Raw genomic sequence first — 26,632 nt, forward strand, 5'->3', positions numbered from 1 at the left:
TCATTGACTACAGCTCAGCATTCAACACCATAGTGCCCTCTAAGCTCATCACTAAGCTAAGGATCCTGGGACTAAACACCTCCCTCTGCAACTGGATCCTGGACTTCCTGACGGGCCGCCCCCAGGTGGTAAGGGTAGGTAACAACACATCTGCCACACTGATCCTCAACACGGGGGCCCCTCAGGGGTGCGTGCTCAGTCCCCTCCTGTACTCTCTGTTCACCCATGACTGCATGGCCAGGCACGACTCCAACACCATCATTAAGTTTGCCGACGACACAACAGTGGTAGGCCTGATCACCGACAACGATGAGACAGCCTATAGGGAGGAGGTCAGAGATCTGGCCGTGTGATGCCAGGACAACAACCTCTCCCTCAACGTGACCAAGACAAAGGAGATGATTGTGGACTACAGGAGAAAAAAGAGGACTGAGCACGCCCCCATTCTCATCGACGGGGCTGTAGTGGAACAGGTTGAGAGCTTCAAGTTCCTTGGTGTCCACATCACCAACAAACTATCATGGTCCAAACACACCAAGACAGTCGTGAAGAGGGCACGACAAAGCCTATTCCCCCTCAGGAGACTAAAAAGATTTGGCATGGGTCCTCAGATCCTCAAAAAATTCTACAGCTGCACCATCGAGAGCATCCTGACTGGTTGCATCACCGCCTGGTATGGCAACTGCTTGGCCTCTGACCGCAAGGCACTACAGAGGGTAGTGCGTACGGCCCAGTACATCACTGGGGCAAAGCTCCCTGCCATCCAGGACCTCTATACCAGGCGGTGTCAGAGGAAGGCCCTCAAAATTGTCAAAGACTCCAGCCACCCTAGTCATAGACTGTTCTCTCTGCTACCGCACGGCAAGCGGTACCGGAGTGCCAAGTCTAGGTCCAAAAGACTTCTCAACAGCTTCTACCCCCAAGCCATAAGACTCCTGAACAGCTAATCATGGCTACCCAGACTATTTGCACTGCCCCCCCACCCCATCCTTTTTACGCTGCTGCTACTCTGTTAAGTATTTATGCATAGTCACTTTAACTCTACCCACATGTACATATTACCTCAACTACCTCAACTAGCCGGTGCCCCCGCACATTGACTCTGCAACGGTACCCCCCTGTATATATAGCCTCCCTACTGTCACTTTATTTTACTGTATATATAGCCTCCCTACTGTCACTTTATTTTACTTCTGCTCTTTTTTTCTCAACACTTTTTTTGTTGTTGTTTTATTCTTACTTTTTTTGTTTAAAATAAATGCACTGTTGGTTAAGGGCTGTAAGTAAGCATTTCACTGTAATGTCTGCACCTGTTGTATTCGGCGCATGTGACCAATAAAATTTGATTTGATTTGATTTGATCAAGCATCTTTTGAAACGGTCTGTTTGAGATTTGAGGTGGGATTTTTGACGTTTTTTCCTCCAATTTATGCTTTGGCCACAGCATTATGAGTTAACAGAATATTAACTTTTAAAAGTGAGATTTTCACTGGACAGTTACTCTAACTGAATTGTGAAAACGAATTAAGAATGTGTTAACTTCATTACTGAAACGGTGACAATTGAAAACCATGGCAATATGAAAATAAATGTTGAAAACTGTCCCTTTTTTTGTCTGCCTCTGCTTCACTCTGCCTGCTCAACCCAGACCCTTAAACCTGGCACTTCTCCAGCTTGTGACACCTGGCGTAGCGTCGGTAGTATCTGGGCCACTGAGTGAGCAGTTGTGGAGCAGGGGACAGTTGTGGAGCAGGGGACAGTTGTGGAGAAGGGGCAGTTGTGGAGAAGGGGATAGTTGTGGAGCAGGGGACAGTTGTGGAGCAGGGGACAGTTGTGGAGCAGGGGACAGTTGTGGAGCAGGGGGCAGTTGTGGAGCAGGGGGCAGTTGTGGAGCAGGGGGCAGTTGTGGAGCAGGGGGCAGTTGTGGAGCAGGGGGCAGTTGTGGAGCAGGGGACAGTTGTGGAGCAGGGGACAGTTGTGGAGCAGGGGACAGTTGTGGAGCAGGGGACAGTTTTGCTTTTACTCACTTGTGTCTCTGTTCTCCCAGGTTCTGCAGTTTCTCCCTTGGGTGGTTCTGGTGATAGCTGAGGGACCCCTGCTGGTCTATGAGACTGTCCTAACTGGCCTGGGGCGTGTTAAGGTGCCATACAGGTGAAGGCTGCGCAGCTCTGTGGACGTGGCTGGAGGTATGTGGCCTGCATGGTGAAGCTGAGGGGGACAGAGCAATACTGCCACGGTGGCCCGCAGACAGCCGGATGGAGTGGTCCACTCAAAAGTGTGTGAGCGACGGGGCTGAGGTGACTGGAAACGGGCGGAGTGCTGGACCCTCTCGTTGCCTGGCAGTCAGGATGTCGGCCCAGTGAAGTGGGGCCACCAGAAGGTCGACCAGGGGATAGACTACAAGAATGGCCCTTGCTGCCTCAGGACACCATGTGGGAGAGCTGCTAGCTAGCAGGTATTGAAGAACGTTATGTTCAAGGACACTTTGTTGTTTGTTTTTAGTAAATATGGGGGGTTTATTTATTTTTGCGTGACATATTCTATTTTGCTAACCAGAATGTGTGAAACATAATATTGCGTGTGTTCCAGGCCGCCGCCCACATGATGGGATTCTGTCCAGAGGCATGGTGGATCCTTGTTGCAATAGAGCTTATGGCTGAAATGTTTGATGAGAGCAAATAGACTTTGTTGTATGACCAGAGATACTGGATATAATGAGGAGATGCTTGTGTCTCCGCCCCCTAACAATGGGATTCGTTGTCCACAGAGCAGAACGACGGGCTGTCAATCTCCCATCTATTCCTTTCTTTGGATTGGTGGATGAATCTTCTTATTTGAATACTTTTTTGAATTGCCAATTCGATAAGGGGTGTTGACGTCAACCGCCTGTATTCAATGGAGAGTGAGATGCTATGCTAGCCTCATGAATATACCTAGACCATCTTGAATTTCAACAGGGACAACTACGATATAAAGTATTTTTCTCAAAGTTGCCGGGATTTCACGTGCATCACACTTATATCAATACACTCGTAACAACCTAAGCATTACGAAACTTCTAGTCGATCAAATAAGCATCATGTATCAAAATAGCAATTCATTTTCATCTTGACTAAATTCAAGTCTCTCATTTCCCCCCACACAAAACTCTTCACTTGCTTAATAATTGCTGATCTGCACAGATTTTAGGCGGAGTAAACCCTCTTGCTTCACCTCTTCCTCTCTGGTATGAAGATTGAGAAAATAGCATATCGACGTTTATAGGGATGAGTCTTGTCCTTGAGGCAGAACTGAGCGATTTCTGCTAGATGGGCCAGCACCAAAGTCAAAATTGGCTATATTGTAAAACTTAATGAACACAAAAATGTGCTTTTTGGTCTTAATTTAAGATTAGGGTTAGGCATTCGGGTTAGAATTGTGGTTAAGGTTAGGGTTACGTTTAAAATGTGAATGTATGACTTTGTGGCTGTGCCAGCTAGTGACCACACTGCAGAGCTGCTTCCAAAACAAGATTCATGACGAAAAACGCTAACCTGTGTGAAAAGAGGGACCCCTGCCTGTTGGCCTGCTTCAATTCCTGCGCACCTTTGTTCCTTTGGTTTGTATGTTTGTCTGATTTTTAGTAGCATGGTTTTTAAGTTAAAAGTAAAGAAGCAATTGGTACACATAAATTAAACATTTTAACTGAATTGTGAAATCGAATTGAGAATGTGTTAACTTGATTACTGAAACGGTGATGATTGAAAACCATACCTTCTGAAAATAATTGTAAAAAACGGTCCTTTTTGTTGTCTGCCTCTGGGTCACTCTGCCTGCTCAATCCAGGCCCTAGAACCTGGCACTTTTCCAGCTTGTCACATCTAGGCCTATATAACATTAGTAACAGTCCATCAATAATTGGCTGGTGGGTCTCCTACGTTGTTGTCATGGAAGATAACAGAAGCCATGGAAGAAGGAGGGCGCATCCCTTTAATTTTTGGAACGTCTACTTTCTCCAGAGGCGGGAGTGTGCTGTGACTCTGCCAAACCCAATCGCAACGAACAGACATATCAGCATCCGACCACGAAAGGACCCACATATGTTTCAGCAATCATGTAAGAGCAATGCCATACGTCACACCTTTAAAAACTTGCTCCCAACTCATCATGTAGCCAGCTTTATGGGGTTCAAATAAGAGACCACTCCTATCAATAGCAAGAATATCCGTTGCTTCCATTGCGCTGAGGAAAACATCGCACAGGTAAGATGTTTTATGTTGCTTTTGATGGCGAGGTTGAATGTGTTTATGTTTGCTTGGGAAATTAGAATGATTTGTAGAATGTAGCATTGCTCTTTTAATTGCGTTTTGACCTCTAAGGACACCTGAGTCATCGTGAAATATAACTAACATTTCCTTCCTTAACGTTTTAGATTCAGTTGTGGTTTTTGCAGTGAAATGTCGTCTTGATTTGGTGCATGACCATAGCATCCTACACCAGCTGCACGCATGTACTGATTCCTTGGTAAACAACATCATGAGCGGTGCCGGTGCTGTCCGTTTCAGCACCAAGGACAGGGCTCGGGCACAGACGCTGTGGCGTAGTTTCAAACAAACTGCATGCGCTCCAAATAGGTGGCTTAATTTTTCACAAGCTCTCTGGTTTAGTAGAACTGATCACCTGGGTTGAAAATTCGAATTAATATTTTTTTTCCCTCTAGATTTCTATAACAGTACATTATTATCAATAGCTATTGAAACTAATAATTATGCTCAAAAATTGAGCCATCAATATTGATCTAATTTAAGCAGAATTCCTAACGCATAGTAGGCTATCAGACAAATATAAAGTATTTCACTTAATATGGAAATCCTGTAAGTGGATTGCAAAGTCAGGGGTTGGTAGTTCCAATATTTATTATCCTATTTATCAATATTCATATTTTCAGTTCTGTATTTATACTCGAACGTTGAGGTACCTTTATATAACTACTGTTTATGGATGGTGAGAGAGTGTGCAATGTGAATTGTAAACAGATTTGCCATTTACAACTAAAACAGATATTTAGTGACACAGTGACATTTGTATTGCAGGAAGAGAAGAGAAAATGTCTCCTTCCTACATGTTCTTCCTCTTCTTATGGAGCTCTGTTATTGGAGTCGGACACGGCTGCCCTGAACTATGTGACTGCTCCGACAAATACGGACGCCACTTCGCTGAATGCTCCTTCAAAGACTTGGTTGACATCCCTGAAGGGTTGCCGCCCAACGTGACCACTCTGAGTCTCTCTGCCAACAAAATATCTTTGGTGGTGTCGGGCAGCTTCGACAACGTGACCCGAGTCACGTCCTTATGGATGGCCAATAACGAGATAGTCACCATCGAGCCAGGTACCCTGGCGCCCCTGGTCCAGCTGCGGAACTTTGATGTCAGTCACAACAAGATGGTGGACTTCCCTTGGGAGGATCTCCATAACCTCACAGCCCTGCAGCTGCTGAAGATGAACCACAATGAGATGATCCGTCTGCCTAAAGACTCCTTCTCTAACCTCAAGGACCTGAGGTCTCTCCGCCTCAACAACAACAGGTTCACCACTATAGCGGAGGGGACGTTTGACGGCCTGATCTCCCTGTCCCATCTACAGCTCTATAACAACCCGTTCATATGCCACTGTAGGATAAACTGGCTGAGGGATTGGATTCTAAAGACCACCATATCGGTTCCGGAACAGAACTCTATTGTCTGTGACACTCCGGAGCAGTTTAGAGGAGAGGTGATCGTGAAACTGTCTGAGTCAAAGTGCATGGCCCCTAATGTTAGCATAACGCCTGAGCCTAACGTTGACAATACAACGCTCTATGAAGGCACAGTGTTGATCCTGAACTGTGAGATCAAAGGGAACCCAAAGCCAGAGGTTATCTGGAAAATCCACACAAACCGCCAAAGCGTAGAGTACCCTCTGTCAACCAAAGATGAAGAATTAGTAGAATCCAATGAATCTAATGAGGATTCTAAAATGGCAGACGATCCGTTTAAAATGTTCCACAACGGCACTCTAGTCATACCACGCCTTAGTAAAAAGGACAATGGCAACTACAGCTGTTCCGCCACCAATGAGTTTGGTAAAGATGACGATTCACTATCAATAGTAGTAATACCAAAACCACCCCCACCTCCACCTGTTGGAAAAGTGATTGACCCACCAGTTATTATTAATAGGGAGAAAATCCCATCAGTACTTCAACCTGCGATCAAAACCTCTCTTAATAACCCTTTCAAACCGTTCAATATTGATGGAAAGTATAATATCTTCCCAACCCTTCCTCCCTCCATTGAAGTTGACACTGAGCGTACAGAGCAAGTGTCCAGACATCCACCCAGCGCCACTAGAAAATGTACCTTGACCAGTGAGACGCAGTACATCTCCAACCAGGCCTTCAATGGAAGCCTGGAGGATGCCAGGCAGTATACGTTTGACTTTGGAGTCATAGCCTTAGGGGTGTCGGAGACGGAGGCGAAAGTTAGACTCAATCCTCTCCTCATTCCCAAAGACGACACAGACCTCCGTCTCAGAGCCTCAGAGGGCTTCCATTCCAACCACAGAGAGCCTCCCGAACAATCAGCGGTAACCAGGAGAGCCCTCGTGGACTCAGGGCTGTATCTGTGTGTCACCTCAGACCACAGACACTCAGCCATCCAGTGGTCCAGGATGGAAGATGGCGTCAACACCTATCTGTTCCGGGACCTACGCCCCGGCGCCAACTACTCCCTCTGTCTCACCTACGGAGGAGAGGACTGCGAGGTGCAGGTCCTCTTCACCACCAGGAAGAGAGTTCCTAACCTGTTGATCATCATAGTCGTCAGCATCTGTCTCCTCACCGTTTCCACCGTGCCCTTGCTGGGGGCGACCTGCTTCCACCTGGTCTACAAATACAGGAACAAGACCTACAAGCTCATCATGAAGGCTAAAGACCACCAGCACCACATGGAGAGGAACCTAGTGGTCAACTTCAACCTGAGGAACTCATACGCCGAGTCACAGAGGCAGATCACAGCCAGCGAGATGGGGGAGGGAGAGGAGGGAGAGTGGGGGAGTGGGGGAGAGGGGGAGAGAGAGGGGGACGTGGAGGGGAGTGTGGTGACCGAGTCCTTCACTCTGTCTCAGTACAGAGGGAATCTGGATGAGTGTGAGGTGGGGTCAGAGTACAGTGATAGGTTACCGCTAGGGGCGGAGGCTGTTAATATCTCTGGGCACTACAAAGAGCCACACCACTGATCCCGATGTCGTCGTGTTAGTATTTGATAGATAGTCTTGACTAGACAGGTTCTAGTCATCTTCAGTCATGATCACATGTCATGTAAGTCTCACGGTAACTGTTTATCTATCCATGAGAGAAAACCCTATGTGACCTCTATTTCAAAATGTCTGCGAGATCAATCGCCTGGATACAGTGTAGACAAAATCATAGGTGCTTTTGAATGGAAAAGTAAAGGAAGGTAGTTTCTTATGTATGCTGTGAAGATTAAGTAAAAAAACAACATATTTGTAGTAAAATATGTAAACGTCATGTAAAATAAACCCCTCCTGTGTGCTCTTAACAGTGATGTTTCCTGAGACTTGTGACAGTCATTCAGTGTAGTCTGTCACAGGCAAGGAAAAAAAAACTTTTAACTGCATCTAAAATGTCTCTACTTAAAGTAACAGATGCTCTTATTAAATGTTTACGTTCATCTATTGTAGGCTATCAATGCAATTTTTTTTATCTATAGTGAATGTCCACAATGTGAACCCTTTAAGCTGTAAGTCACACGCTATTGGTGTAAGTCACTTTACAGTAACCTTTAACCTGGTATTGTGTCAATAATATATTTTTTACATTTACATTTTAGTCATTTAGCAGACGCTCTTATCCAGAGCGACTTACAGGAGCAATTAGGGTTAAGTGCCTTGCTCAAGGGCACATCGGCAGATTTTTCACCTAGTCGGCTCGGGGATTAGAACCAGCGACCTTTCGGTTACTGGCACAACGCTCTTAACCACTAAGCTACCTGCCGCCCTATATATATATATATGATCCAACCTCTGTCTTCTATTCACTAAACCCCCCCACACTGCTGCTCAACTGCTGGGAAAACAATCTGATAGTGTAAGATAAGTGTTACATTTATCTTACACTATCAAAATGTAAGTGTTAATATGTGTAAATTGCCTCAGTGTTCATCCTCTGCTGTCTGCCCGAAGTAATAAAGTATTGACAAGGAATGCTTGTTCATTATTGATTTGCAGCTTCTCGCATGGCATGTTATTCCATCTAAAGGGAAATGCCGAAAAGGGGTTGTTGTACTACGAATGAACTGTCTGAATATTGGCGTCTGTGAAATGGGTTTCTATACGCAGTCATCGTGGTTCTTGAAAACATGCTTACACATTTTGTTTTCCCCTCTGTATTTCCTTTAAAACAGTTTTACTTGTTTGAAAATAAGTCTCTTTCAAAATAAGAGTCTTAATCACATACTCCCACCTAGGAGAAAAGCAGTTTATTTTTTGCATACTGGATTGTGATGTCAGTTACAACATTTACACAAAAAATAAAAGTATCATTGTTCTTGTATATATTTTGAAAGCAAATATCTCAACCTCTGACAACTGCCAAAGGGCAAGACCTTAAATGAAGGGGTGGATTGAGGATGCTAAAACTGAATGTTTTCTGTGCCTCATAACCAAACATATGTAACCATTGAGATTGTGTACTATTTCACCATCATGACCTTTACAAAAGCTAAATAATAGACCAGCAAATGTTGAAAATCGACATTGCAGACAACAACATGACACAGAAAGCAGCACACATAGAGATCCATTTCATGTGGAGCCGAACAAACCAAGGCACTTGACTGCACCTACAGAAAAAAAGCTCTGTAGTCAACCGCTACCCTGAAGACCAAGCAGTTGGAACATTGGGTTCAACAGAGAGAAGCGAGGTCAAAGCATCAGTCCATAAGCCACATAACATCAGCCATGGTCTCAGGTAGCAGCAGCAGCCTCGGTGGCAGCGGCGGTGGGTGTGGCAGCGGCGGTGGGTGTGGCGGAGCCTGCCTCGGCAGCGGTGGGTGTGGCGGCGCCTGCCTCGGCAGCGGTGGGTTTGCCGCTGGCGTCCTTCTTGCTGCGGTTCGTTCCATTCACGAAGCTGTCAGAGGGCTGGAGAAGAAAAATACTTTGTCTTGCAGAGTACAGGAAATTGTAACACACACACGCGCACATACACACACATAATAATATAATATAATAATAAGCCATTTAGCAGACGCTTTTATCCAAAGCGACTTACAGTCATGCGTGCATACATTTTTGTGTATGGGTGGTCCCGGGGATCGAACCCACTACCCTGGCGTTACAAGCGCCATGCTCTACCAGCTGAGCTACAGAGGACCACACACACACACACAGGTTGCTGGCCTGCTTTTCTACCCTCTATCTGGGCGCCCTACCTGCAGCTGGTAGTGTTTTCTGGAGCCCAGTAGAGATGGGTTGTTGACCAGCGTGTAGAGGAGCTGCCAGCGTGCCCGCACCCTCCTGCTGTTAACCACCTTGTTCTGTCTCTTCTCCTGATTCACCATCTGGATCCCTGAAAGCATGGAGGAGGAGGAGGAGGAGGAGGAGGAGAAGGACGAGAAGGACGAGGCTGTCAGGGCAGAGGGCAGAGCAATAGACTGACACTGGATGGATGGATGGAATTATTTAATCATAAAAAATGTGTTTGCTGTGGTGATATAAATTCCACATTGTGTACTAGTAGGTTCACTCAATGTCATGTCTGGGAAGTGTCTGTGAGGGACAGCAAAGGCCACACCCTTTGTGCAAAACCATGTGTGTGTGTGTGTGTGTGTATGAGTGTGTGTGTCTATAACAACCTTCCTCTGCATCTCGCATCTTCTGCCCAGCACCTCCGGCCGAGGCAGCCTGCAGTGCCAGCCCACAGAAGGCCTTCATCACAGGGTGAGATTGGCTGACCTCTACCTTCAGGTAGTGGGTGTAGTAACAATAAGCTGTATGAGGGTCAGAGGTCAGAGGTCAGGGATTCAGACATTTGGAGGACTCATATTCAGTGGTGTAAAGTACTTAAGGAAAAATACTTGAAAGTACTACCTAAGTAGTTTTTTGGGGGTATCTGTACTTTACTTTACTATTTATATTTTTGACAACTTTTACTTTTACTTCACTACATTCCTAAAGAAAATATTGTACTTTTTACTCCCAGACAACCCAAAGTACTAGTTACATGTTGAATGCTTAGCAGAGCAGGGAAATTGTGAAATTCACGCACTTATCAAGAGGTCATCCCTACTGCCTCTGATCTGGCGGACTCACTAAACACAAATGCATCTTTTGTAAATAATGTCTGAGTGATGGAGTGTGCCCCTGGCTATCCGTACATTTTAAAAACAAGAAAATGGTGCCGTCTGCTTTGCTTAATATAAGGAATTTTAAATGATTTATACTTTTACTTTTGATACTTAAGTATATTTAAAACCAAAAACGTTTAGACTTTTACTCAAGTAGTATTTTACTGGGTAACTTTCACTTTTACTTGAGTAACTTTCTATTAAAGGTATCTATACTTTTACTCAATTGGGTACTTTTTCCACCACTGCTCATATTCATAAACCAATGTGTTAGGGTTAGGTTTAACCTGTTTTCCTGTGTATTTCAGAGCAGGTAAAACATTGATGGAATTGGATCAGGGGCGCATATTTCAGAAATGTATTTCATTACATGGGTTATTGTTAGATGTTGGCTAATGAACATGGTCACCCTACGAGAGAATAATTCACATTCATTTGTTATGGAATAGGGTTAGGTAGTTTAGACAGCACACAACAGCTCACTACCACTTCCACACTCCATCCCCCAGGGGGCAGTAGCAACCTTGTCCAGATGCTGAGTCTGCTTGATAAGCACACCAGGGGCTGCCAATTAGGATGATGGTCAGTCAGTGTCCCAGCTGGCAAACCGTGAGGCTGCTGGTTTTGTTTGGTGGCCATGAGGCCTTTCGTTTGTTTTTTGAGTCTTTAGTTTGGGCATGCCTTTTGGTATTTTTGAGTCTTTAGTTTGGGCATGCCTTTGGTATTTTTGAATCTTTAGTTTGGGCATGCCTTTTGGTATTTTTGAGTCTTTAGTTTGGGCATGCCTTTGGTATTTTTGAATCTTTAGTTTGGGCATGCCTTTGGTATTTTTGAATCTTTAGTTTGGGCATGCCTTTGGTATTTTTGAGTCTTTAGTTTGGGCATGCCTTTTGGTATTTTTTCATTTTCTACATATTTATGTTTTGCCACCATCTGAACAGATAATCCGCTTGGACTGACCAACCAAGAGGTCAAGAGAGACAGAGCTGGCTGGCACTGGACCAAAGTAAGGTTGCTATCTCCCCAGGCACATGTCCAGCCAACACGTCTGTCCAGCCAACACGGTCCTCAAACCCTTTATTTCTCACATAGATGCACACATTCATTCAGGTTACAGATGATGTAACTAGGCCTAGGACCCCTAGACAATATCCATTTTGTAACAAATGTACCAGTGGCAGGCCTTTCATAAAGTAACTATATAATTCCCCGAACTGTATGTTGACGTACCCGGGTCATAGGATTCAGCGGCGCGGTTGAGGAGGCTGATGTCCATGCGGCCCAGGTGGATGATGTTATAGAGGGCCGTGATGACCATCCTCCAGATGGCTGCTATCAACCCCACCATGATGTTGATCAGGAAGAGCAGGTAGGTCAGAAGGAACAGACTGCCTCTGGAACAACACAGACACGGCACGCATCTAGTTAGTTCTACTTCGGATGGGTGAATGGTGTTGTAGTTAGGGAGGTACTGGGTGTCCGTGGGGGGGGGGGGGGTATGTCCCCCTTGGAATTCATTTGAATGTTTTGTAATTATTCATGTTAACATGACATATACAAAAAAAAGAAATCCAGCGTTTCCCAAACTCGGTCCTCTGGACCCCAAGGGGTGCACGTTTTGTTTTTTGCCCTAACACTACACAGCTGATTCAAATGATCAAAACGCTTGACGATTAGTTGATTATTTGAATCAGCTGTGTAGTGCTAGGGCGTAAAAAAATAAAAAATAAAAAAATAAAAGTGCACCCCTTGGTGTCCCGAGGACCGAGTTTGTGAAACCCTGGTGTAATCTATCATGTCACTAGTTCTGAGACAAAGTTACAAATAAATAAAGTAAATCATTTATAGTGTACTAGTTTCTTAGTACCTGTTGTTCAAGTCTCGTGTCCCAGCATCCTTTTTGATGAAAGCAAACCTGGCTGTAACGTGCTGTAGAGCAGTCGCCAGTATCAACGTCACCCACACAGGCCTGGAGAGATCAGATACCACAACGTCAACATAATCCATGACTGTAGGGCTCTCATCAACCGCCGGTGAGTATCTCAATCAGTTCAAAAGGGTATTTGTGGTGATAGGAGCTAAGCTGATCAAATTGTTTCTGTGAAATGGTGCTTGAAAATCAGATAAAAGGCTTCCTGGGGCAAGTGTATGATTCCATATTAGCAGGCAGAGCCACCATTGAATGAACATGTATTTTGTCACGGTAGAAGATGCGCTCACCAGGCCTTGGCAGCGACCTGGAAGAGTATGAGGTTCTGGCCATACAAGATGGGGATGATAATGAGAAACACCAACCACACAAAACAGATGAAGAAGACCAGAGTCTGGAGGACCATTCCTGACAACATAATATTACACAGTGAGAGAGAGAGGAATCTAGAATAAGAATATATAACTGCCATCTTGCATAAAATTCCTTTTAAGTAAGTTTAAAAGGAAATTAGGTTGGTAGCACACAGAAATGACAAAGTATTTCCTGAAGAACTATATGATCAAAAATAACCAAAAGTACATGTCTGTTTAATTAGGAATGAAAACCACCATGTTAGGTCAGCGTTAGCCTACCTAAAGAGATGACAGCAGCCTGATATCCAATAAAACCCATCCAGCACACTAGGCCTGTCTGAGATGGACAGACGCTCTTCTGGCAGTTATACAGGTTGTAAATATCTCCTCTGTACAAGCCCTGAAGGTTCGATCTGATGGTAGAAACAATAAGAAATAGAATGACTTATGCATTAAAAAGGACCACACTTGAAATATCAGTTAGTTTGTATGGTGACATTGTTTCTTGAACGTAAAAAAAAGAACACAATGTTTGGTGCACAGATGTAGTTACTGTGTTGGCTGATCAAAGTATTTACCTGTGGAGGATCATGGACCTCATGAGCATGATGAAGGTGAACGAACAGGCCAGGGTCAATCCACACAGGTAACACACTACAAAACATAACGAACAGGCCAGGGTCAATCCACACAGGTAACACACTACAAAACATAACGAACAGGCCGGGGTCAATCCACACAGGTAACACACTACAAAACATAACGAACAGGCCGTGGTCTATGTTTGTACCAAAAACGTATATATTGGCTGATTATACAATAAAAAAAACATTAAACTAATGTAAATATTATATATAGCTAGCTTGATACAATATAAGCCATAAGAGTTCAGGTCTTATCACCCGACGTTGTCACCCGATGCTGCAGCTCATCTCAGTAAATACAGGACAGATAACCACCTTCCAAGCACCAGGTATAGTGGATGACTATCTGGACCACCTCCATCCTGTCCTCTGATAGAACGATACCAACGCCCTCCAGAAGGAAGGGGAACTTCTCATCTATACCAGCACGGACTATGTGGAGGGTGGGGATCACCAGTACAACCAGCAACAGCGCCACCTAGGGGATGGATGACCACATGGCTGTAAGAGTTATTTCTATCAAAAACGGGCATCTTGTGAAGTTACCTGAAAGCTGTGTTCACAACCAACCTTTGATGTGGATTGTTGCTATGTTCCTTTGTTTTTCGTTATGTGTTGCTGAAATGTGATCGATTCCAAATTAACCGCAGCGTTTGTTACCTGATAAACTGCTATGGAGGACACAAATGCTGAGATCGCCAGCTTTAGTGGAAACCGGAATACTGCAAAAAAAAAATCATGGTAAAACAATACTATCATTAGAATATTTTGTAAAAAAAAAAAAAAAAAAAGAAGATTAGCAGACAATTTGTCAAAAACACTCAAGACTTACCTTTCTCTGGTGTGTAGATGTAGGACTTGACTGTGTCTGTTATCCTCTCCAACAGTTTGGGTTTATCTGATCTGATAGAGGTACTGAACAGAAACACAATGATGTCAATAACTGCACGCTACAGTCATCACTGTTACATATCTTGTTCCTCTCATAATAATAAAACAGTATGGTCATTCAGTTTAGTATCTTGTTCCTCTCATAATAATAAAACAGTCTGGTCATTCAGTTTAGTATCTTGTTCCTCTCATAATAATAAAACAGTCTGGTCATTCAGTTGAGTATCTTGTTCCTCTCATAATAATAAAACAGTCTGGTCATTCAGTTTAGTATCTTGTTTCTCTCATAATAATAAAACAGTCTGGTCATTCAGTTGAGTATCTTGTTCCTCTCATAATAATAAAACAGTCTGGTCATTCAGTTGAGTATCTTGTTTCTCTCATAATAATAAAACAGACAGGTCATTCAGTTTAGTATCTTGTTTCTCTCATAAACCCCACCTGATGTTTGACTTTTTCTTCTTTAGAATTAATTTCACGTAGTCTGTGTAGTAGCTGCTGTCAAGGTCCTGAAGCCAAAGGGTATCAGAATCACACTGGTTGATAAACACATAAACACGATGGGTGCATGATCTGATAACACTGACCACCTGTAACACTGTATAGGATCAATCATAAACATGATAGGTGCATGATCTGAAATCATAAACATGATGGGTGCATGATCTGACAACACTGACCATCTGTAACACTGTATAGGATCAATCATAAACACGACGGGTGCATGATCTGACCACCTGTAATACTGTATAGGATCAATCATAAACACGATGGGTGCATGATCTGACCACCTGTAATACTGTATAGGATCAATCATAAACACGATGGGTGCATGATCTGACAACACTGACCACCTGTAACACTGTATAGGATCAATCATAAACACGACGGGTGCATGATCTGATAACACTGACCACCTGTAACCCTGTATAGGATCAATCATAAACACGACGGGTGCATGATCTGACAACACTGATCACCTGTAACCCTGTATAGGATCAATCATAAACACGACGGGTGCATGATCTGACCACCTGTAACTCTGTATAGGATCAATCGTTTGGATGCAGTAACACTGTTAGAACTGTAACTGTGATTACCCACTAAGCTACGGGGCGGCAGGTAGCTTAGTATAGAGCCATATGCATATAGGGCGGCAGGTAGCCTAGTATAGAGCCATATGCATATAGGGCGGCAGGTAGCTTAGTATAGAGCCATATGCATATAGGGCGGCAGGTAGCCTAGTATAGAGCCATATGCATATAGGGCGGCAGGTAGCCTAGTATAGAGCCATATGCATATAGGGCGGCAGGTAGCTTAGTATGGAGCCATATGCATATAGGGCGGCAGGTAGCCTAGTATAGAGCCATATGCATATAGGGCGGCAGGTAGCCTAGTATAGAGCCATATGCATATAGGGCGGCAGGTAGCTTAGTATAGAGCCATATGCATATAGGGCGGCAGGTAGCCTAGTATAGAGCCATATGCATATAGGGCGGCAGGTAGCCTAGTATAGAGCCATATGCATATAGGGCGGCAGGTAGCTTAGTATAGAGCCATATGCATATAGGGCGGCAGGTAGCCTAGTATAGAGCCATATGCATATAGGGCTGCAGGTAGCTTAGTATAGAGCCATATGCATATAGGGCGGCAGGTAGCCTAGTATAGAGCCATATGCATATAGGGCGGCAGGTAGCTTAGTATAGAGCCATATGCATATAGGGCGGCAGGTAGCCTAGTATAGAGCCATATGCATATAGGGCGGCAGGTAGCCTAGTATAGAGCCATATGCATATAGGGCGGCAGGTAGCTTAGTATGGAGCCATATGCATATAGGGCGGCAGGTAGCCTAGTATAGAGCCATATGCATATAGGGCGGCAGGTAGCCTAGTATAGAGCCATATGCATATAGGGCGGCAGGTAGCTTAGTATAGAGCCATATGCATACAGGGCGGCAGGTAGCCTAGTATAGAGCCATATGCATATAGGGCGGCAGGTAGCCTAGTATAGAGCCATATGCATATAGGGCGGCAGGCAGCCTAGTATAGAGCCATATGCATATAGGGCGGCAGGTAGCCTAGTATAGAGCCATATGCATATAGGGCGGCAGGTAGCTTAGTATAGAGCCATATGCATACAGGGCGGCAGGTAGCCTAGTATAGAGCCATATGCATACAGGGCGGCAGGTAGCTTAGTATAGAGCCATATGCATATAGGGCGGCAGGTAGCTTAGTATAGAGCCATATGCATACAGGGCGGCAGGTAGCCTAGTATAGAGCCATATGCATATAGGGCGGCAGGTAGCCTAGTATAGAGCCATATGCATATAGGGCGGCAGGTAGCCTAGTATAGAGCCATATGCATATAGGGCGGCAGGTAGCCTAGTATAGAGCCATATGCATATAGGGCGGCAGGTAGCTTAGTATAGAGCCATATGCATACAGGGCGGCAGGTAGCCTAGTATAGAGCCATATGCATATAGGGCGGCAGGTAGCCTAGTATAGAGCCATATGCATATAGGGCGGCAGGTAGCCTAGTATAGAGCCATATGCATATAGGGCGGCAGGTAGCCTAGTATAGAGCCATATGCATATAGGGCGGCAGGTAGCTTAGTATAGAGCCATATGCATACAGGGCGGCAGGTAGCCTAGTATAGAGCCATATGCATACAGGGCGGCAGGTAGCTTAGTATAGAGCCATATGCATATAGGGCGGCAGGTAGCTTAGTATAGAGCCATATGCATACAGGGCGGCAGGTAGCCTAGTATAGAGCCATATGCATATAGGGCGGCAGGTAGCTTAGTATAGAGCCATATGCATATAGGGCGGCAGGTAGCCTAGTATAGAGCCATATGCATATAGGGCGGCAGGTAGCTTAGTATAGAGCCATATGCATATAGGGCGGCAGGTAGCTTAGTATAGAGCCATATGCATATAGGGCGGCAGGTAGCCTAGTATAGAGCCATATGCATATAGGGCGGCAGGTAGCCTAGTATAGAGCCATATGCATATAGGGCGGCAGGTAGCCTAGTATAGAGCCATATGCATATAGGGTGGCAGGTAGCCTAGTATAGAGCCATATGCATATAGGGCGGCAGGTAGCCTAGTATAGAGCCATATGCATATAGGGCGGCAGGTAGCCTAGTATAGAGCCATATGCATATAGGGCTGCAGGTAGCCTAGTATAGAGCCATATGCATATAGGGCGGCAGGTAGCCTAGTATAGAGCCATATGCATATAGGGCGGCATGTAGCCTAGTATAGAGCCATATGCATATAGGGCGGCAGGTAGCCTAGTATAGAGCCATATGCATATAGGGTGGCAGGTAGCCTAGTATAGAGCCATATGCATATAGGGCGGCAGGTAGCCTAGTATAGAGCCATATGCATATAGGGTGGCAGGTAGCCTAGTATAGAGCCATATGCATATAGGGCGGCAGGTAGCTTAGTATAGAGCCATATGCATATAGGGCGGCAGGTAGCCTAGTATAGAGCCATATGCATATAGGGCGGCAGGTAGCTTAGTATAGAGCCATATGCATATAGGGCGGCAGGTAGCCTAGTATAGAGCCATATGCATATAGGGCGGCAGGTAGCTTAGTATAGAGCCATATGCATATAGGGCGGCAGGTAGCTTAGTATAGAGCCATATGCATATAGGGTGGCAGGTAGCCTAGTATAGAGCCATATGCATATAGGGCGGCAGGTAGCCTAGTATAGAGCCATATGCATATAGGGCGGCAGGTAGCCTAGTATAGAGCCATATGCATATAGGGCGGCAGGTAGCCTAGTATAGAGCCATATGCATATAGGGCTGCAGGTAGCTTAGTATAGAGCCATATGCATATAGGGCGGCAGGTAGCCTAGTATAGAGCCATATGCATATAGGGCGGCAGGTAGCCTAGTATAGAGCCATATGCATATAGGGCGGCAGGTAGCCTAGTATAGAGCCATATGCATATAGGGCGGCAGGTAGCCTAGTATAGAGCCATATGCATATAGGGTGGCAGGTAGCCTAGTATAGAGCCATATGCATATAGGGCGGCAGGTAGCCTAGTATAGAGCCATATGCATATAGGGCGGCAGGTAGCCTAGTATAGAGCCATATGCATATAGGGCGGCAGGTAGCTTAGTATAGAGCCATATGCATATAGGGCGGCAGGTAGCCTAGTATAGAGCCATATGCATATAGGGCGGCAGGTAGCTTAGTATAGAGCCATATGCATATAGGGCGGCAGGTAGCCTAGTATAGAGCCATATGCATATAGGGCGGCAGGTAGCCTAGTATAGAGCCATATGCATATAGGGCGGCAGGTAGCTTAGTATAGAGCCATATGCATATAGGGTGGCAGGTAGCCTAGTATAGAGCCATATGCATATAGGGCGGCAGGTAGCCTAGTATAGAGCCATATGCATATAGGGCGGCAGGTAGCCTAGTATAGAGCCATATGCATATAGGGCGGCAGGTAGCTTAGTATAGAGCCATATGCATACAGGGCGGCAGGTAGCCTAGTATAGAGCCATATGCATATAGGGTGGCAGGTAGCCTAGTATAGAGCCATATGCATATAGGGCGGCAGGTAGCCTAGTATAGAGCCATATGCATATAGGGCGGCAGGTAGCCTAGTATAGAGCCATATGCATATAGAGCAGCAGGTAGCCTAGTATAGAGCCATATGCATATAGGGCAGCAGGTAGCCTAGTATAGAGCCATATGCATATAGGGCGGCAGGTAGCCTAGTATAGAGCCATATGCATATAGGGCTGCAGGTAGCCTAGTATAGAGCCATATGCATATAGGGCGGCAGGTAGCCTAGTATAGAGCCATATGCATATAGGGTGGCAGGTAGCCTAGTATAGAGCCATATGCATATAGGGCGGCAGGTAGCCTAGTATAGAGCCATATGCATATAGGGCGGCAGGTAGCCTAGTATAGAGCCATATGCATATAGGGCGGCAGGTAGCTTAGTATAGAGCCATATGCATATAGGGCGGCAAGTAGCTTAGTATAGAGCCATATGCATATAGGGCGGCAGGTAGCCTAGTATAGAGCCATATGCATATAGGGCGGCAGGTAGCTTAGTATAGAGCCATATGCATATAGGGCGGCAGGTAGCTTAGTGGTTAAGAGCGTTGTGGCAGTAACCGAAAGGTCGCTGGTTCTAATCCCCGAGCCGACTAGGTGAAAAATCTGTCGATGTGCCCTTAAGCAAGGCACTTAACCCTAATTGCTCCTGTAAGTCGCTCTGGATAAGAGTGTCTGCTAAATGATGTAAAAAATTAAAAAAAACACAGACAGATTAAAGACTCCCTCACATGATCTCACTGACAATTTACAGCTATGCAATCCACAGATTACAGTGAAATAAACACTGCATTGTGTAAACCATGAGAGGAATAACACTCCTCGGTCATAATCTGTGCAGGGATATTGTACTAAATCCATTCCATCCAAGCTGCTTATGGTAACCAGACCTTTGGTACATGTATGTGGTTGACTTGTAGATTCATAACTTAAAACAGTCTCTTGAAGACCTGCGTTTCGTTATATACATAAGCATCACGAGCAGTTCTCATCCAGATAGTTCACGAGTAGGACAATGACCTAAATGCAGGCAGGGATCAGGAAACGTTGATATTGTTGTTATCAAAACCTTAAAAGAGAGACTACAGTGGCTGGCAGGTTCATGACTAGATTTTCATTGGTCAAAGAGCAGTTCCCTCACCTCAGAACCGTTGGCCTCAGCACCTTTGAGGAACAGTAGCGGGTACTTGACACAGAGGAATCCCAGACAGGCTATCTGTGGGAGACTGGCCAGCAGGGAATAGTACTTATACAGCTGTGGAGACGACAATGGAAAACATATCAAATACAAATGTACAGATTTTTTAACAAATTTGTTATGGTAGATACAACATTTTAAGACACTGTATATAGAAATTGTCTAGCTTGAGATATGAATTCTGTTAAAAATATGATGCAACAAAAAAAAAAGATGTGCCCCTTCCCCCCTTCCCCCCCCACTTTAATATCAGATGATATTACCTCTGGTGTTTTGGGACAGTCGAGCTTCTGCCAGACGAGGACAGCGAAGTGTGTCCAGGAGAGCAGACTGCCCAGCACATAGCCCAGTTTACTGTGGAGCGTACCACAGGCCAGGAGTGGGTAGTACAGGGCAGGCCAGTAGAAGACGGCCACGATCTTCATGTACTCTGGAAGGAGGAGGAACACACAGTCTGCATTCAGTATCACATCAGGTCTTCCCTTCAATGTGTTTATACTATACCAGAAGTCATCATCTGTCTGGAACCTCATCCCGAGGCCTGTTAAAGAGTTTTGGGAGCTTGTCTGGGATAGGAATCACTGTTGAGTGAGGGTCACTGTTTAGTGGGATAGGGACACAGCTACTCACCTTTGATTTCCTGAGGGGTGTCTTTGGAGAAGGGCAGGGGGTCTGGAGCCAGGACCAATACAGACAGCTTGCTGAAGACCAGCCCAAACACAGCTACCGCCAGGGCCTTGTGCTGCGTCTGGTCCAGGAAGTTCACTGGACTGGTGGGTGGCACACAGCGGGAAGAGACCAGAAATAAGACCAAGCAAACACCAGAAAATGAATGTGTCAACAATACTGTGTGTCAAGGGCTGAGGTGTAAGGTGTGTGGAAGTCAGGCGCAGGACACCGAAGCTAGTCCAACAAAGTTTACTGAAGTTTACCAATAGGCAAAAATACAGAGAACGGCCTCAACAATAAACAGAGGCGAGCAAAATACGCAAACTGTGCGTAAAACAAATAAACAAGAAAACAGGTACAAAACACGCAGCACAACGGACAGGCGAAAAACAACACACAATCTAACCTAAGCAAAACAAGGAACTTATAGGACAAGTAATCAGCACACAAACGGACACAGGTGTAAAAGACAGACGAAAGCAATCACACCAAGAAACATGGAGCGGTGGCAGCTAGTACTCCGGGGACGGCGAACGCCGAAGCCTGCCCGAACCAGGAGGAGGAGCAGTCTCGGCAGAATCCGTGACACTGTGACACTGTATTACAGAATGGTAACATGTTTAAGTGTTATAAATTGTCTATCGGTATGTTATTGTGATGAGGCAGCCTGAGTTGTTCTTGTAACAGTGGTGTTTTGTGTGGTTTCCCGCTGGGCACAGATGTCAGTTCAACGACTAGTTTTGATTTACATTTGGTTGAGTTGTCAACTAGCGTGAATTCAACGTGAAATCAACAAAAAATGACCCCATGTCATTGGATTTAGGTTCAAATCCAATTCGATTTCCATGTTGATTCAATGTCATCACATGTAATTTTAGGGTTGAAATTACGTGGAAACAAAGTTGATTCAACCAGTATTTGCCCAGTGGGTTGTCATATATTAACAAGAGTTCCTGGTTGCTTCATGTTGATATGTTTGGTAATGACCTGCACTTACCTTGAGATACCAGTTGATCCACTGGTGAAACCCTCACATAGAGTCTTTCTCCTCTTCAGGGCTGCTAGAATCAACACCATAACGAGCTAGGAGACAAAATACTCCATCAGTGCTACAATAGGAACTCTAATTCATTTCCTTAACTACAGTGCAACTAAAATAATCCTCTAATGTACAGTGCCTTGCTGAAGTATTCATCCCCCTTTGGCGTTTTTTCCTATTTTGTTGCATTACAACCTGTAATTTAAATTGATTTTTATTTGGATTTCATGTAATGGACATACACAAAATAGTCCAAATTGGTGAAGTGAAATGAAAAAAATAACTTGTTTCAAAAAATTATACAAAATAAATAACGGAAAAGTGGTGGGTGCATATGTATTCACCCCCTTTGCTATGAAGCCCCTAAATAAGATCTGGTGCAACCAATTACCTTCAGAAGTCACATAATTAGTTAAATAATGTCCACCTGTGTGCAATCTAAGTGTCACATGATCTCAGTATATATACACCTGTTCTGAAAGGCCCCAGAGTCTGCAACACAACTAAGCAAGGGACACCCCCAAGCAATGAAGGCCAAGGAGCTCTCCAAACAGGTCAGGGACAAAGTTGTGGAGAAGTACAGATCAGGGTTGGGTTATAAAAAAATATCAGAAACTTTGAACATCCCGCGGAGCACCATTAAATCCATTATAAAATTTTTTGAAAGAATATGGCACCACAACCAACCTGCCAAGAGAGGGCCGCCCACCAAAACTCACGGACCAGGCTAGGAGGGCATTAATCAGAGAGGCAACAAAGAGACCGAAGATAACCCTGAAGGAGCTGCAAAGCTCCACAGCGGAGATTGGAGTATCTGTCCATAGGACCACTTTAAGCCATACACTCCACAGAGCTGGGCTTTACGGAAGAGTGGGCAGAAAAAAATCATTGCTTAAAGAAAAAAATAAGCGAACACGTTTGGTGTTCGCCAAAAGGCATGTGGGAGACTCCCCAAACATATGGAAGATGAGACTAAAATTGAGCTTTTTGGCCATCAAGGAAAACGCTATGTCTGGCGCAAACCCAACACTTCTCATCACCCCGAGAACACCAGCATCATGCAGCATCATGCTGTGGGGATGTTTTGTATTGGCAGGGACTGGGAAACTGGTCAGAATTGAAGGAATGATGGATGGCGCTAAATACAGGGAAATTCTTGAGGGAAACCTGTTTCAGTCTTCCAGAGATTTGAGACTAGGACGGAGGTTCACCTTCCTGCAGGACAATGACCCTAAGCATACTGCTAAAGCAACACTCGAGTGGTTTAAGGGGAAACATTTAAATGTCTTTGAATGGCCTAGTCAAAGCCCAGACCTCCATCCAATTGAGAATCTGTGGTATGACTTAAACATTGCTGTACACCAGCGGAACCCATCCAACTTGAAGGAGCTGGAGCAGTTTTGCCTTGAAGAATGGGCAAAAATCCCAGTGGCTAGATGTGCCAAGCTTATACAGACATACCCCAAGATTATTATATATATAGCTGTAATTGCTTCAAAATGTGTCTTCAAAGTGGTAGGCATGTTGTGTAAATCAAATGATACAAACACCCAAAAAATCCATTTTAATTCCAGGTTGTAAAGCAACAAAATAGGAAAAATGCCAAGGGGGGTGAATACTTTCGCAAGCCACTGTACCTTGTTGTCAAGCCAGAGTGCCTGAAATAATATGGGGAAACTCCTAGAAAAGGACCTTCTGAATGCTACCTCACCATTGTCTCATTATTTTTGATGAGCCCTGGTAAGTGGAGATGCTGACCCACCCTTCCAGCCTGGTCTCATAGACTAGCCGTAACATAGGAAATGAAAATCAGGAACACTCAAATTAGTATGATATGTTACGTTTGGTATGGTTACATAAGACAGAAGGTTGCTTACAGCAAAAACAAAAGGAGCGTGGTTGGTCGGGGTGGTTGGTTGGTGTGGATGCATAACACGTCGCGTGTTCGAATCTCATCACAGACAACATTAGAAATGTATCTAATTAGCAACTTTGCAACTACTTACTACTTTTGAGCTAATTTGCAACTACTTAGCATGTTAGCTAACCCTTCCCCTAACGTTAGCCAACTAGCCACCTAGCTAACGTTAGCCAAAACCAAATTGGAATTCGGGAATTCATGCTCTACAACATTCGGAGAGTACGACCCTGCCTTACACAGGAAGCGGCTCAGGTCCTAATCCAGGCACTTGTCATCTCCCGTCTGGACTACTGCAACTCGCTGTTGGCTGGCCTCCCTGCCTGTGCCATTAAACCCCTACAACTCATCCAGAATGCCGCAGCCCGTCTGGTGTTCAACCTTCCCAAGTTCTCTCACGTCACCCCCCTCCTCCGCACACTCCACTGGCTTCCAGTTGAAGCTCGCATCCGCTACAAGACCATGGTGCTTGCCTATGGAGCAGTGAGGGGAACGGCACCTCTGTACCTTCGGGCTCTGATCAGTCCCTACACCCAAACGAGGGCATTGCGTTCATCCACCTCTGGCCTGCTGGCTCCCCTTCCTCTGCGGAAGCATAGTTCCCGCTCAGCCCAGTCAAAACTGTTCGCTGCTCTGGCACCCCAATGGTGGAACAAGCTCCCTCACGACGCCAGGACAGCGGAGTCACTCACCACCTTCCGGAGACATTTGAAACCCCACCTCTTTAAGGAATACCTGGGATAGGATAAAGTAATCCTTCTACCCCCCCCAAAAAAAATTTTTTTTTGTAAAGTGATTATCCCACTGGCTATAGGGTGAACGCACCAATTGGTGAGTCGCTCTGGATAAGAGCGTCTGCTAAATGACGTAAATGTGCCCTTGAGCAAGGCACTTAACCCTAATTGCTCCTGTAAGTCGCTCTGGATAAGAGCGTCTGCTAAATGACTAAAATTTAATGTAAATGTAACATATCATACGGATTGTAATTCGTAACATATCATAATCACAAATTAATACCATACCAAACATAACATATCATACTAATTTGTGCGTCACGGATTATCATTTACTATGTTACGTCTACCCCTGAGTCCAGGTTGACCCTTCATAGTGCTCTGAGTGTCCTCTATTTGGCAGAATCCTAGAGTGAATAGCCCTACAGTATGTCAGTTCAATTACAATTCATGCTATTGGTTTCCTCAGCGAAGTGGAAGCCAGCCCTCTACCACAAACAATGGCATATATCCCTGATGATGTTGAGGGAGATGGCTTTCTGAGGTCATGGTGGGTAGCACGAATGTACTGACTGAACATCCCCTTTAGGACATGGCCTATAGTCATCTGTACTGACTGAACATCCCCTTTAGGACATGGCCTATAGTCATCTGTACTGACTGAACATCCCCTTTAGGACATGGCCTATAGTCATCTGTACTGACTGAACATCCCCTTTAGGACATGGCCTATAGTCATCTGTACTGACTGAACATCCCCTTTAGGACATGGCCTATAGTCATCTGTACTGACTGAACATCCCCTTTAGGACATGGCCTATAGTCATCTGTACTGACTGAACATCCCCTTTAGTACATGGCCTATAGTAATCTGTACTGACTGAACATCCCCTTTAGGACATGGCCTATAATCATCTGTACTGACTGAACATCCCCTTTAGGACATGGCCTATATAGTTATTCACTGTTTTCATTAATTCCAAACATTCATATTTTATATTCATTTGACCTGTGATCACTACTGTTGTTGGTAAATGTGTTGCATTTCGTATTTGTATTGGATGTGCATCTTTGTAATTACATGGCTCATTTGCAAAAGAGACCTTGGTCTCAACATGACTCCCTGTTAAAATAAAGGTTAATCACCAGGTGGAAATATTGAAATAGACAGTAGGCCTGATACTTACAGATACTGAAGTGATACATATGTGAAACAGCTGGTCATCCGCTGTGGGGTCACATGGGAGAATAACTCTGAAACAGTCATATAACACAAGCCGAGCAATGGCCGTCAGAAACGATTTATGCAGACCAAAAACAAACTCCCTAGAAATCCTGTTCAGCTTGACTGTGCTCTCAGTAGCGAATCTGACAAGAGTTTCGCCTAAGAACTGAAAATATGCCATTTGTAATGGATATTCAATCATGGATGGGAAAACCGGAAGAATTGAAAACCAGCAATACTTTGGCCCCTTGCGGGTCAGTGGTTGAGAAACCCTGATCTTAGATTAAATCAAATCATAATAACACTATGACACAATCCCCATAATTCATTGCACTGATCCTATGTGACTCAGTTTGTAGAGCATGGCGTTTGCAACGTCAGGGTTGAGAATGCGCTTTCCCGCTGTGCTGCAGCCACCCATACGAAAATGTATGTACAAACCGTCGGCTAAATAGTATACTATTTACTGACCCCATACTTACTCTTGTGGAGGTCTGGTGGGTTCCATATTGTTTGAGTACCAGTCTGAGTAGTCATAGTAGTTATACAGCTCCTCTTCTACCACCTTGGTCTGATTCATCTTGGCCCCCTTCTCTGTTGCTATAGTCCACGCTGATGGGTGAAAACCAGAGGAAATCCACCTGGCCCCTCGATCATCAAACCCTCTCTCCAATGCAGCTATGTTCCAACGCAGCACAGCACTTCCCGATCAATAAATACAGATTAATTGATTATTTTGTATTGAGAGTTGTAGCGTCACTCCACTGTGCGTGTTGGGTTAGCTTTGAGTTTCAGGTTCCTGCAGCGTCTGAGGTACAGAGAGACCCCTGTGTCAGGGATCCAGTTCTGTTCTCCCGGCTGTACTGGAGCGGTGTGATGTGGCAGGACCAAGGTTTAGTTTAGAACACCCTTACCCTAACACATTCCACACACACTAACCACATAACACCCCAGATTACTACAGCGCACAAAGAGAGGAGGGGGGGAGGGGGGGAGGGAGGGAGGGAGGGAGGGAGGGAGGGAGGGAGGGAGGGAGGGAGACCAGGGCCGAGGGTGGGAT

General features: G+C 44.9%; 2 protein-coding genes across 2 annotated transcripts; one reads left to right on the forward strand and one right to left on the reverse strand.

Moving 5' to 3' along the window:
* Positions 1 to 5,086: 5,086 nt before the first annotated feature.
* Positions 5,087 to 8,234, forward strand: LOC311126841 (immunoglobulin superfamily containing leucine-rich repeat protein 2-like; the record flags this gene model as incomplete). Its single annotated transcript, XM_084200820.1, has 1 exon — positions 5,087 to 8,234. The coding sequence occupies one exon, from the start codon at positions 5,087 to 5,089 to the stop codon at positions 7,253 to 7,255; it is 2,169 nt and encodes a 722-aa protein (XP_084056946.1). The 3' UTR covers positions 7,256 to 8,234.
* Positions 8,235 to 9,004: 770 nt separating this feature from the next.
* stra6 (signaling receptor and transporter of retinol STRA6) lies at positions 9,005 to 26,152 on the reverse strand (the record flags this gene model as incomplete). Its single annotated transcript, XM_084200823.1, has 18 exons — positions 9,005 to 9,178; positions 9,469 to 9,605; positions 9,892 to 10,026; positions 11,614 to 11,777; positions 12,251 to 12,352; positions 12,604 to 12,721; positions 12,949 to 13,082; positions 13,248 to 13,323; positions 13,629 to 13,791; positions 13,974 to 14,035; positions 14,146 to 14,228; positions 14,646 to 14,713; positions 19,931 to 20,044; positions 20,251 to 20,417; positions 20,618 to 20,757; positions 21,654 to 21,739; positions 25,535 to 25,601; positions 26,055 to 26,152. 18 exons carry the CDS (start codon positions 26,150 to 26,152, stop codon positions 9,005 to 9,007), a joined length of 2,088 nt encoding a protein of 695 aa, XP_084056949.1.
* Positions 26,153 to 26,632: the final 480 nt, after the last annotated feature.

The sequence above is a fragment of the Coregonus lavaretus genome, assembly GCF_964263955.1.
Source record: "Coregonus lavaretus genome assembly, contig: HAP1_SCAFFOLD_376, whole genome shotgun sequence".
Taxonomy (NCBI): domain Eukaryota; kingdom Metazoa; phylum Chordata; class Actinopteri; order Salmoniformes; family Salmonidae; genus Coregonus; species Coregonus lavaretus.